Source organism: Schistocerca gregaria, chromosome 8, assembly GCF_023897955.1.
Source record: "Schistocerca gregaria isolate iqSchGreg1 chromosome 8, iqSchGreg1.2, whole genome shotgun sequence".
Classification (NCBI taxonomy): Eukaryota; Metazoa; Arthropoda; class Insecta; order Orthoptera; family Acrididae; genus Schistocerca; species Schistocerca gregaria.
The window spans coordinates 438,982,887-438,994,913 of record NC_064927.1 but is presented as its reverse complement, the minus strand read 5'-3'; the positions used below and the strand labels follow the sequence as shown (position 1 = coordinate 438,994,913).

Here is a 12,027-nt window from a genome sequence, read left to right as displayed (position 1 = left end):
CATCACAGAAACGGCGTTGTTTCCTTTTAACTGCAGAGAACTTCCCGGACAATCTGTCACCTTCATGAAGGAACGCTGAAAATAAAGATCAAAACATTCACATGCCAGTCTGAGGAGTATTTGATTTAGATTAAGTAAACAATACTTAGCGTTTCTCATGTTAGGATCTGTTAGTAATTTTCACCAGTACCATAAATATCTACACCACATGAAAATTAAAGGTATAGGGGGGAGGACTGACAGGGAAGGGAAGGGATTACCAACGTCAAATGCATCGGCAAATAACGCGGAATCAGCGACGACGAGTGAAAATGTCTTCCAGACCGTGATTCGAATCCGGGACCTCGTACTTACTAGGCAGTGCGTTAAGCCCTGCGCCATCCGGGACGCAGTGTGAATGCTACTGCGCGTCTCACGGCAGACCCCATTCCCACCATAAGCCAGCTACCCGCAGTCCCTGTCCATTCCCTGCACCCCAGAAACTCTGAGATTTACAAATGAGGCAAAGTTATATTTAAATAGGGAAGTACAGCACAGTGTCATGTTTGTGAAAGTATTAGCTTTTTAAAAAGGCACTAAATAAACTAATAAAGGTTGAGGAGTGCACAGAATGAATCGTTATAATGTTAGTGAGACATCCTCTCAGTAGCTGGTTTTTTAAAGTGTTTTTCACAATACTGACACCCACAACAGTTTTATTGAGTCATTACTTTCATCTTGCATAGCGTCTTAACCTGAAATCAGAGTGAAAGTTTTACCATTAAATTGCATAGTTCTAATATTTAAAAATGTTTGACTAGTTATTACACTGGATTGGAAAATATCAGTATAAAGAACGAACAACTAAGATCTTTGATAGATTTATCTTTCCTGTGTTGCTGTTATTGTGCAGTGATTTTGAGACAACGATGCATATACGACTAAATAAATGGAATTTATATTTTGCCAGTATCAATTTGTCACAGTATGATAGGGAGCATCTCCTTCGCCCTTAAAAATGCACACAAGTACAATAAGAGACTATCAAAATGATATGTGCTGTATGTAAGTGTAATCACATATTTCCCTATTTTAGACCACTGTAAATTCTTATTAATAAATTGAGGTGAAAGGTCTAAGACAAAGTTTAAATTGCTTACTTACTCACTCAGTCTGTCAATGATTCACACACGCACTCACACACTCACTCACTCATCCACACTCACTTACTCGCTCACTCACACACTCTCCCTCTCTCCCTGTTTCTGTTTCTCTCTCTCTCTCTCTAACTCTATCACTCTCTCTCTCTCTCTCTCTCTCTCTCTCTCTCTCTCTCTCTCTCTCTCTCTCTCACACACACACACACACACACACACACACACACACACACGCACTTATTCTACAGTTACTTGGTATTTATAGTTTTTGTCGTTAAGACAGGAGCCTCAGAACATGCTGGACTGTAACTAGCCAAGGGTTTTCTAGAGACGTTTCCTGCATAAAAGTAACAGTTAAAACATCATGTTTCAGAGGACATGGTCGATGTATGAAACTCTGTATTAACGTTCTGTCCCCATTTGTGGGATGTATATTTAGAGACAAAAACTGGAATACATCAGAGTTTACAAATGTACTATGAGTTGTATGTAACACACAACCATACGTCATGTGACGCCTAATGCGTGATTATATTTCGCTGGTGATATCATTACCAGTTAAAAGTAAATCAATCGCTATTCTCTTACTGCAAATTCAGCATTTATATTTCAACTCGTTTAACTCGAATCTCCCATAAATGGATATTAAACATCCGTAGTCTCATTACCGACCGCTGCATCTCAGTCTGGAAGATGTGCTGACATAAACATTGGACAGGAAGCCCTCAATGCAGCATTAAAACAATAATTTGTTCAGATCTGAAATTCACAAAGCCGAACGTCAAACAAAGTGGATACATACCTGGTTAATACGAGCCAGGAGGACACGCCTTCAATGTGCAGCTGGCACTCCTACCGTTGGAACCGCAGCGGCAGGTGTTACACTTGTTCTTGAAGGTCGTTCCCGGAGTGCAGTTCACCTCTGCAACACAATATCAAAAGAGACTCAGATAATCGGCCGCGATCTTTTGAAAGGAAACCATCCCCGATTTAGTCTTAAGATGACGAAGATAACCATCAAAAAACATAAACATTCCTCGCCAGACGTGTCTTTGGAAATAACTATTCAAGAATACAAGTCTATACTACAGAAATAATTCTTGATAAATTCTTTGGATTAAATACTCGTGGTATTCCTCCACTTTCACTGTTGAAGTGGTGTAGTATCCTGGAGGTAGGGAATGCAGGTGAACCACCTACGGGGACTCAGCTGGTAATTCTACAATCTGCCTCATGCATTTCCCCTCTTTCTTTCCATTCCCTTCTCCCCATCACTTTGTCCACCTCATCTATACATTTCGGCCTGACCATTGTCAAGCTCGTTGGCATGTATAGCACCTGCTGTACAGTTCAATAAAGCAAGCTAATGCTACTCCCACAACATGCATTTCGTACAGGGCAGGCTCATATCAGGGGCTTGAAAATAATGTACTTGTCCCTGATGTACAGGCTGCTGTGCAACGCAGGTCGATCAAGAAGGCCAATACATCTCCAACACAATAGGGCAGTCTATGTGTTGGGGCTCAGAAAACTGTTTCTTGCCTCTGACATGTACACTGCCCTGCAAAGCAAGTTGGATTGGCTGTCTGATACTGTTCCCACACAATTCGCCTTTCATGCAGGGAGCCTATACTCCAGGGGCTGAAAAAATCACGTTTTTGCCTGTATCTCCACTACCATCAGAGCTAGGATATTATAAACCACATCACACTGATATTCTGATGCCTTGCGTTTTTGTGCCACATTTGGTCGAAATCGATCCAGTCAGTTTGAAGGAGATAACTTAGATACTCATGTACACTCTGATTATACAATAATTTTGTACGTGAACGCTACTATGTTTACACTAAAAAAATTTGTGGCTTCTGATTTGTTTCACTTCCCTTTTCACTGTTTGTTTGCACATGACTATGTAATTTACAAAACGGTATGAGTGTTACTACTAACACTAAAGATCACTGCAGGTGTGATCTACATTTCCTTGCAAATTCGCTTACACTGCCAGATATTGTCTGTATTACATGTTTTACAGTTGAACATTTTGTTTCCATTTCAAACTATGCTCATCCTGTCAAATCGCTTCTGCTGGAGCTTGGATATCTATAGGCCGTTTTCATTTAATTCAAAAATACTCAAGATGGCGTATATCTCTAGAAGTTCCAGTCATCGTTAATTTCAGAATCAAATCAAGACAACAGCAGTGCAGAGAGACAGTAACCATAACCTTGTTCACAGAGAGCTGGCGCCACCTCAGAACCACCAACTGCCCCTCTGCAGAAGGCCTAAGCGACGAACCTAATTTCCGCCCACAGTTAAGTTGGCTAGAGTGAGCTTTTCCTACCGCAGGAAGCACACAGCTGTACGGCTTTTCAAGGTCACTGCTGAGAGACGACCTATTGGTCTCAGTTCGTTGCTGTTTTTGGTAGGCATCGCTTTGTGACTACAGCAAGTGTGGTAGTTGCTGCAATTTCGTTCAACTTTTTCTCAGGACATTCGCAATAAAACGTTCATAGCACATTTATCCACAGTTAAACTGCTAATACACCGCGAGGATGTTGTTGCACGGAGTCCAAATTACTAGGGCGGTGAACTTTGTCTCACTGGTCCTGTCTGCGTGCTCGCAATTTGTGATTACTCATGGCTCATTACTTTCGTTCTGGATTCCTAACTATCAAGCACTCGGAGCGCTGTACAGTACAAACTGTGGGTTGGCTACATCTCTCTCTATGTAACGAGACTTCCTCGCATTTTTGTGCTCCATTGTGAATATATGAAATTTAATTAATATTGCCCGTCTGTTACTGGTCTATAGTCTACCCATAGACCATTCATTTAACAGTTTATTTAATTTCCTTGGCAACGGAGTCCTTGCTTAGGAGAACAGATCCACTACCTCCACGGTCAAGGGGAAAAATGATTTTCAGTTGAGCTCACTTTAATCTGATAGTGTTGAAAACAATGTCAGGCACAGTTTATTTATTACTTGCGGTTCAGTGCTACCAATTTCAGCGGTCAAAAACGCTGAGAATCATTTACTGTTGAGTCGCTCTACAATCGTGTTGTCTGCGGAATTCTATTTAACTACGCAGATAAAGATTCGCAATCCACCAGTTACCACGCCACGTCGTTAATTAGTTTAATCTGACCTGCTCTGTGAGTGTTGTGTCTTAGGTCAGTATTCTGAATAAGCAGAAGCATCAAAATCTAGTGAAAGTCTGCTTGTTATTCCTTCCGATGAGATCGGAAAGAAAAGTACGAGAACTGTACGGCAGTACAGTTACCGGTAATTCACCAGTGTGTAAAATTCAAGGACGAAAGTAACATTCACATTATGTGTCACAGCCAAGTAGCACAGTTTTGTGAAATCAGGGCCATACATGGGAAGAATTGCTATAACTCAAAGAAATGTGCAGTGAGACGAACATAAATGAGAGAGAGAGATAGAGATGGACTCACGTCTACGGCCGCGGCTGAGACATCCCAGTTGTGTGCAGATGGCGGACGTCCCACTGCTGTTACACGTGCACGTGTTGCAGTCCTTCTTGAAGGTAGAGTTGGGTGTACAGCTCTGGGCTTCCCGCTTCACGATGGGCGACTCCTCTGCCTCTGTGAAGAGACAATACAGTAAGCTCAAGTTCAGGGACTCGGGAAGTGTCTACAAAATGTGGCTGTATACTTAGACAGACAAGGCACTCAGTTGGCCTTCTCCATTAACATTGTCCTATATTTACTTTTTCCTAATGTCTTCTATAATGTACCTGACTTTCTTTACAATTTGTTCTGAAACTATGTGCAAGGCACCTACAAAAAGAAAATGTGCCTGGGACAAACGGAATGAAAATATAAGTACAAGGAAACGTTTATTGCGACAGATCCAACAATCTTTGTGTTATCACATTCATCAGTTACGTTCTTTTAGCTTAACAGTATTCAGAAAATTTAGAGAACCCTCATTTGCAGCTGACTGGATAATGATTCCACTGCTGCCATCGTACATTTAGTGAAGGGAAATTAGAACATAAGGAGCCATATAGGCAGTCGGTTTTTTCTCGCTTTATTTGCGAAAGGAAGAGGAATGGAAGTGACTAGCAGTGATAAAAAGTACCCGCTGCAAAGCACCATACGGTGGCTAGGGAGTACATAAGCAGATGCAGACATAGATGACTGAGACGTTCTTGTTGCTGGCGGATCAACTTCCTCTGTTATAGAAGCCGCCCGCCCAAGACTGGAAGCCACGTTTGAGAGCTGTCTATACCCTTTCGTTATTTTGAAAATACTGATCACAGAATAACTTGTTCAGAAGTGGAACACTATCGGAACTGTAGGATGTGTGGCGTCGTCGACAGAACCGGGTGCCAAAGAGAGGTTGGCACCTCGCAACGAAATCACAGGTATCGGTAGTCGCGGGACCCCGCCCATATGACTGAAAACGCCGGCTTACCCTAGCGTCCCAGTGCTTCGCTAGACTACCCTAGTCGCTGGTCTAGTCACGGGTGAGCAGAGGAACGTTTGCCCAGTTGGCAGTCAACGATCTAGACGACAGCACTGTCTTAGAGAGGCCTCCGGTTTATTAAATGCATTAGGCAGACCTTAATGTGAACTTTTTGTCAGTAACACTTCAAGTAAAAGAGTCTTGTAAAATTGTCTGTTTCAAGAAGTATCTTAATATTCAAGCCGGGCCGGGGTGGCCGAGCGGTTCTAGGCGCTACAGTCTGGAACCGAGAGACCGCTACGACCACCGCGGTCGCAGGTTCGAATCCTGCTTCGGGCATGGATGTGTGATGTCCTTAGGTAAGTTAGTTTTAAGTAGTTCTAAGCTCTAGGGGACTGATGACCTCAGATGTTCAGTCCCATAGTGCTCAGAGCCGTTTGAACCATTTTTTTGATATTCAAAGAGTTGTAAATACTCAGAACTTCCTATGGAGATGGATTATACCAAGTTAAGTAAATTTTCTTGTCTAACTGTAACAAAACGAACTAATACAAATGTTTTGAGTGTTAAAGGTTATGTGTTGAAGCTCCATTCGATTTCTTCTCGTAGCAAACCGAAGAACCCACCGTTCTACGGGCGAGTGTGTTATGGTCCGGCACAACAGGGAGGATGGACAAACTGCCAAATTCTAGTGGTGAAAGTAAACACAGCTGACGTATATGGCAGGCTCTACATCAAAGACGATAATGTCATAATTTTGCTACATTCTCTACTCCGTAAAACGTTAAGGGATATTTGAAGGTGCGACTGGGTGGGCAAAATGAAATAGCCCTGGAAAATATTTACAACATGGCTGACATGAAACTGACCCTTGCTAACGAAGATCATAGAAGGTGCTGGAAATAGCCACCGCTGCCTTAGATTCAACGCTGAGCATGATTTTTATCAAACTATGAGACAGGCGTGCCAGATTTTGCTCACGCAGCAATAGCGTCTTCCGTGTCTTGCTGTAGCTCTTTCAGGGCTTTCCGTGATTTTCCTAAATCGCTTCAGCCAAATGCCGGGATGGTTCGTTTGAAAAGGCACGGCCGATTTCCCTACGCATGCTTCCACACTCCGAGTTTGTGCTCCGTTTCTAATGATATCCGTGTCGACGGGACGTTAAACATTAATGTTCTGCGTCTCCCCATCCTGCTCCGCCTCTTTAAGGGTATCTGAATACACCTAACCCTTCCATTACTCCACAGGTAAAAATCACAGGGAGGGAGAGATGAGGCGATTTATGTAAAGAGGAGACTCCACTGCCTCTGCTAATAGTGCTCTCCTCGCCTAGCATCGTGCACCTCACCTCGCATGCACTCGTAGCACCGTTGTCAATGCGGTGTGTATTGTTGCCCCATCTAGCTGGAAATATCCATGCAGCTTTTCAGCTTCTGTGAGTATAGCCAGATATAGATTATATAGTTTCTGGAAATAACGGTTAACATTAACAGCTTGGGCAAAGCGTCTTCTTACGATGCGAATATTAGACATTGTGTACCAAACTGCCAAACATGTGATCATGCAGCTGCTCTTCTTAGTTCTGTGATTCGTAATGGCACATATTCTGTGAGTTCACATGCTCTGACAAGCTGAAAATTGCCTTACGTGAAGAAATGAAGACTGAAGGTCTAAAACTTTCTTCACTAAGGAACCATCAGCAGAACCAAACTCGAAAGTTCGTCTGGCTGTAAACTTTGCAAGGATACAGTTGCAGCTCCTTTTTGACAGTGTTTCGACACGACTACTGGTTAGTTAGCACATAAACAGATATATGGCGTTGAGATTAAGTGTGACTTGATTACAGGTTTCCCTTTTTTTTGAGAAATGTTCGAATTATTTTCGGATAGTTATGGCTTTTATTCGATGCGGAACCCGTTTCACGCCATTTTATCACTACACTTTGAATTTCATTCTTTGCTGGAGGTTTTTCAAAACACCTCCTCTCTTAAACTCTCCCGCAAAGAGTTTCACTCAGGTTTTCCACAAATTGTGTCTTGCATAACACTCGACAATGAACATGCGTCGTTTTATAACGAGCACCGTTTATGTTCATATGGTTCGTAAGCATGTCTACTCCTCTCACCCAGTGTCAAATACTCGCGACAGAGTATGTGGGAGATGCGCACTCGCAGACGTGTGACAGCAACTGACTGGCGTAAATAAATAGCGTTTCTGTGGTGGACAGTTCTCCTACTCATTAACAAGTGTTACTTGCGCGTTAGTCTTACTAATATTTTCCGCGTCGGTTTCATTTTGCTCACCCTGTATTTGATATTATCCAATGACACGTCAAACCGTTGAAAATGTAGAAGCCGGTCGTTATCTATGCAGCATTCACCTCTATTTTATCCATGGATCTTTGTTGTAGTCGTTCGTCAACACTGAACAACAAACAACAGCCCTGATTAAGGGCCCACCAGCGAACTGACGTTAGCTCCCCTATGGCTTGTGTCAGACCCTATACGTTTAACGCCTTGTGTCGACATTGGGTTCCTGCACTGAATTTGTTACTCATGAGGCCCTCTGCAACGCTTTGACGTTTGTCCGTATCGTTTCATTACTCCCCGCATGCTACAGTATACGTTATATTACACCTTGCATTCTGCACTATAATGCACGAAAAATTATTGAACAACGTCAATACATTTTTTGATCTACAGCAGTATTTCGTGAAAGTACAAAGGAAACTCTCAAACGAAGCAGACAGCCGCTTACCTCTCTTGGTAACACACCCTTTGCGCGTGCAGACCCAGACGCCTGTTGGAGTGCACCTACAAGTGTTGCAGTCTTCCTTCTTCGTGGTTCCTGGAGTACACTCTAGAACAAAAACCAACCAGCAAATGAAAATGTGTTTACTGTCTCAGTCAGAGTTTATTTTAACTTTTTTGTCATCACTAAGCATTCCGTGGGTTGGCCTTAAACATCGTTACATTATGTTTCCTTAATAACTTTCTTCCGGAGCAATATGACACTTTCAGTCATGCATATGCACTCAGCATGCAACTATTAAGACAAAGAAACTTGCTGAGAACCACTGTAAATAAAAATATCTACTGAAGAATATCCTTCATTTGGTACTGAATACGTAATGACTGGCTGTTGTGTGATGTCCTTAGGTTAGTAAGGTTTAAGTAGTTCTAAGTTCTAGGGGACTGATGACCATAGTTGTTAAGTCCCATAGTGCTCAGAGCCATTTGAACCATTTTGCTACTGAATATCAACACCCACTCTTACGCAAACGACTGGTTTTTGTATAAATCCAAAAAATGTTTTCGTCCGTCGGTGTTTTTTACTTATTTCTGTAATATGGTAACACTAAGTAAATGGTAATTATTCCTAAGAAATTAGGCCTACAGCAGTTTTTTATAAGATTAACTAACTGCTTAAAATGTGTTTATATTTACAGAACTGAATAAATAACACCCAGTAAAGACGTCACAAAGATCGTGCAAAGTGTTTGGGTTTATATAAAAAAATTTTGTCAGCAGGCGTCGCAGCCGTAATAACCGCAAAACCAAATGATCAATGACGCCTCATTTAGCTTAGCTTTTGTATTTTGAAAAGTGCTCTTTGTGGCGTAGATGTCCATCAGAACTTTTCATTTTTGTGTCAATACAGGATTTAAGCAACAGGAATTTCGAAAAGAAAAAAAAACGAAGACACTAATTGGATTTTCATGCAATTGAACGTGCATTCAGAGACTTGTCTCCACAAATAAGATCAAGATGAAAAGTGTTTATGTAGACTAGTTGTAAAATATACTGTACAAATAAATTAGGTGCTGGATATGTACGTGGATTCCGATACTCACTTACTTGACGTTTCTTCAACTACTCGTCTTAGCCCAACTGCTGATACTTCCACTGATGCAGAAAATGAGACCTCTCTGAATACAGTGATGGTACGTGATAGAAATGAGTATCTTTTCTTTAATCCGTTTACCGTGAACACTTTTTTGAAAATATCGTATACGTGTATAATTCGGAATGATTTTTATGACTATCATCCGTAGCAAACACACGGTTCATTCAGTGGCGGTTTTACCGAACGAAATGGCGCAGGGGTTCCCGCAGTGAACTTTCCTTTGAATGTAGCGTCGGTCGATTTCTTGTTATAATGGCGCTCCATGCTAATTAGTTCATATCAGTTTCAGTGTCATTCGCACTCAGCGTGGAAGTATGAAGCTGTGTTATGACCTCTGATATAAAAGAAATAAAAATAAAAACAAGAAATAAAACAAACATTAAACTTCCTTCTAATGCTGTATTCAATAAATCTGGTTTTAAATTTTTTGACTACTCGACGAACTCATCAAATAAACATTTGGGAACAAGATTTATAGAGTCTGCAGGCCAAGAGCGTAAGAAGGAATATTGTACGAGCGTCTACATAAAAGGCCATTCGCAAATTTCCGGACTCCTTCTTTTGTTGTGTAAAATATTACCGAGACAAGAGCTAGGAGAGTTTGCTGTACATTCCCGTTTGGTTGTTGTGTGTACCACATACCAAAGAAATACAAGAAAAGTCTGATCCCTTGCTGTTTCTCTCATCATTTCGTTCTTCAGAACACATTTTAAGAAACGTTTATTTCTCGCGTATATTATGGAGAAATCAGTAAGATTTCATGGCATTCTAATCAAATCATTTAAATCACATGGAGGCGTGTATCTTCAGCGGAAACTGTCCTGTAGGGTTTCATAACGCTCTAGTGTGAGCAAATTTTTTAAAAAAATGTATCCTAAATAGCAAGTCTCCATTATCGTTACGATAAGCAAGATTTTTGTGAAGTATATTTTCGAATTCGTAATTTCAATTAAAAATTTGTTATTTGAGTTCCCTTCATAATCTTACCCTGGATGATGCTATAAAAAGTAGAAGTATATACGCATATTCCACTTGTATTTGGAGCTCTAAAGCGCGCCTTATCTACTGAACAAGCACTCACAGTTCGTTGGGTATGCCCCTTAGAACCCTTCTTTACTGGACATATTTTTTGTTTTGTTTTGGTTTCTGCTACCGCCTGCGGTGGAAGAGGTTTCGCAACATCGAAGAGGAAGAAGTGCGTATACGTCTTAAGGTATGCAATCTAGAGTCTACGTTTATTAGCCATTTTTTCTCGTTTTTGTTCATACTATCATCTCTGAAAGTTTTTCGGTGGAATTCGGATTCTCCCTACTTTTGCCAAGGTACATTACATTTGAAGCAACCAGTACCACCGCGATGAAAAATCGAACTTGAGAGTACACGGGTATAATAAAAATGCATAACACGCATACAATACGAATACGACGCCCAGAAATATGGAGCACCGAAGTTATAGACACATTTCATGTTTCAGTGGTTTTAAAATCATTTCATGAGTGTTTGTGTGAAGGTTGAAAAGAAAAAAATCTCTCGTAAGTTTACCAAATTATGAACGAAATTTTTTTTATTTATCTTATGCTTTGGCCGAGTAACGAGTACAAAACAAGGACCCGGCAGGAAAGGAAACACATCTGTGAGAGACATCTGAACACGAATTTACAACTATTCCTAAAATGGTAATCGTCTGATTTAAATTAACTCTTTAAAACCATGTTTCTGGCTAGTTGTTGTTCGAATTATAAATTTTATGACCTTCTTAACAACTTCATGAAAATAGTTTGAGAAGGAAAAATACTGGGTAAAGAGTATCAAAAGGCAGGCCCAGATCATCCATCTATGAACTGTTATTAGTGGAATGAACAGCAACAGCTACAACCAAATATTAAAGTTGGCGAGGGAGAGGTGGATCGCTACATTTCCAAGGCGTTGTTGTAATGCGATGATGATGAGGCGTTGTTTTCGGACCCAATCCGGGGCCTTCAAAAAGTGATTTATGAAGAGGTGAAGTGTGGTTTTAACCAGGATACGCAGAAGCTCTACTGCTTCAGTCATTGCCCACCTCTTAGTGAGATACGACTATACAGCGGGAGGTGCCGTTCGCATCTGTTTCTCTGTGGAAACAGCAGGAGCAGCACTGCTTAAACTGTACCAGAATGGAAATACTGAATGATTAATTGTCCTGGCGCCTCCGAAATGCAACAATCGCAGTGAGACTCACCCGATGCGGCGTCCACTGTGGTTGCCATGGCGACGAACAAGGCCGCCGCTGCTATCGCTAGTGTGACCTTCATGTCTGCTGCTTGTGCCTGCTGCCGCTAATGCTGTGCGAATATGACTGCCGACCGGACGTCCCACGCGTGTTTATATACCACACCTGTCCACTCCCTGGTCCCCACCACCCGAACCCCTACGCTTATTTTTCGCGAGCCAGCGGGGTTTCAGTTCTGGGAATTCCAGCGTCCTGTTGCGCTGTGCAGCTTCCAAGAATGATCGCCGAGCACTGTACTCCTTCATGTTATCTGTACCTACTGTGATACAAATCACGAGTGGTGG

At 41.6% G+C, this 12,027-nt stretch overlaps 1 protein-coding gene across 1 annotated transcript in view; it reads right to left on the bottom strand.

Moving 5' to 3' along the window:
• The window catches only part of LOC126285233 (multiple epidermal growth factor-like domains protein 10), a 205,310-nt gene extending 193,483 nt beyond the window's left edge, over positions 1 to 11,827 (bottom strand). Inside the window, exons 1-4 of the mRNA XM_049984531.1 lie at positions 11,693 to 11,827; positions 8,326 to 8,427; positions 4,593 to 4,742; positions 1,946 to 2,058 (exon numbers count right to left, since the gene is read on the bottom strand). Coding sequence (XP_049840488.1) covers positions 1,946 to 2,058; positions 4,593 to 4,742; positions 8,326 to 8,427; positions 11,693 to 11,765 — 438 coding nt within the window. The 5' untranslated portion in view covers positions 11,766 to 11,827. The remainder of the gene's footprint in view (positions 1 to 1,945; positions 2,059 to 4,592; positions 4,743 to 8,325; positions 8,428 to 11,692) is intronic.
• Between the last annotated feature and the right edge of the window lie 200 nt (positions 11,828 to 12,027).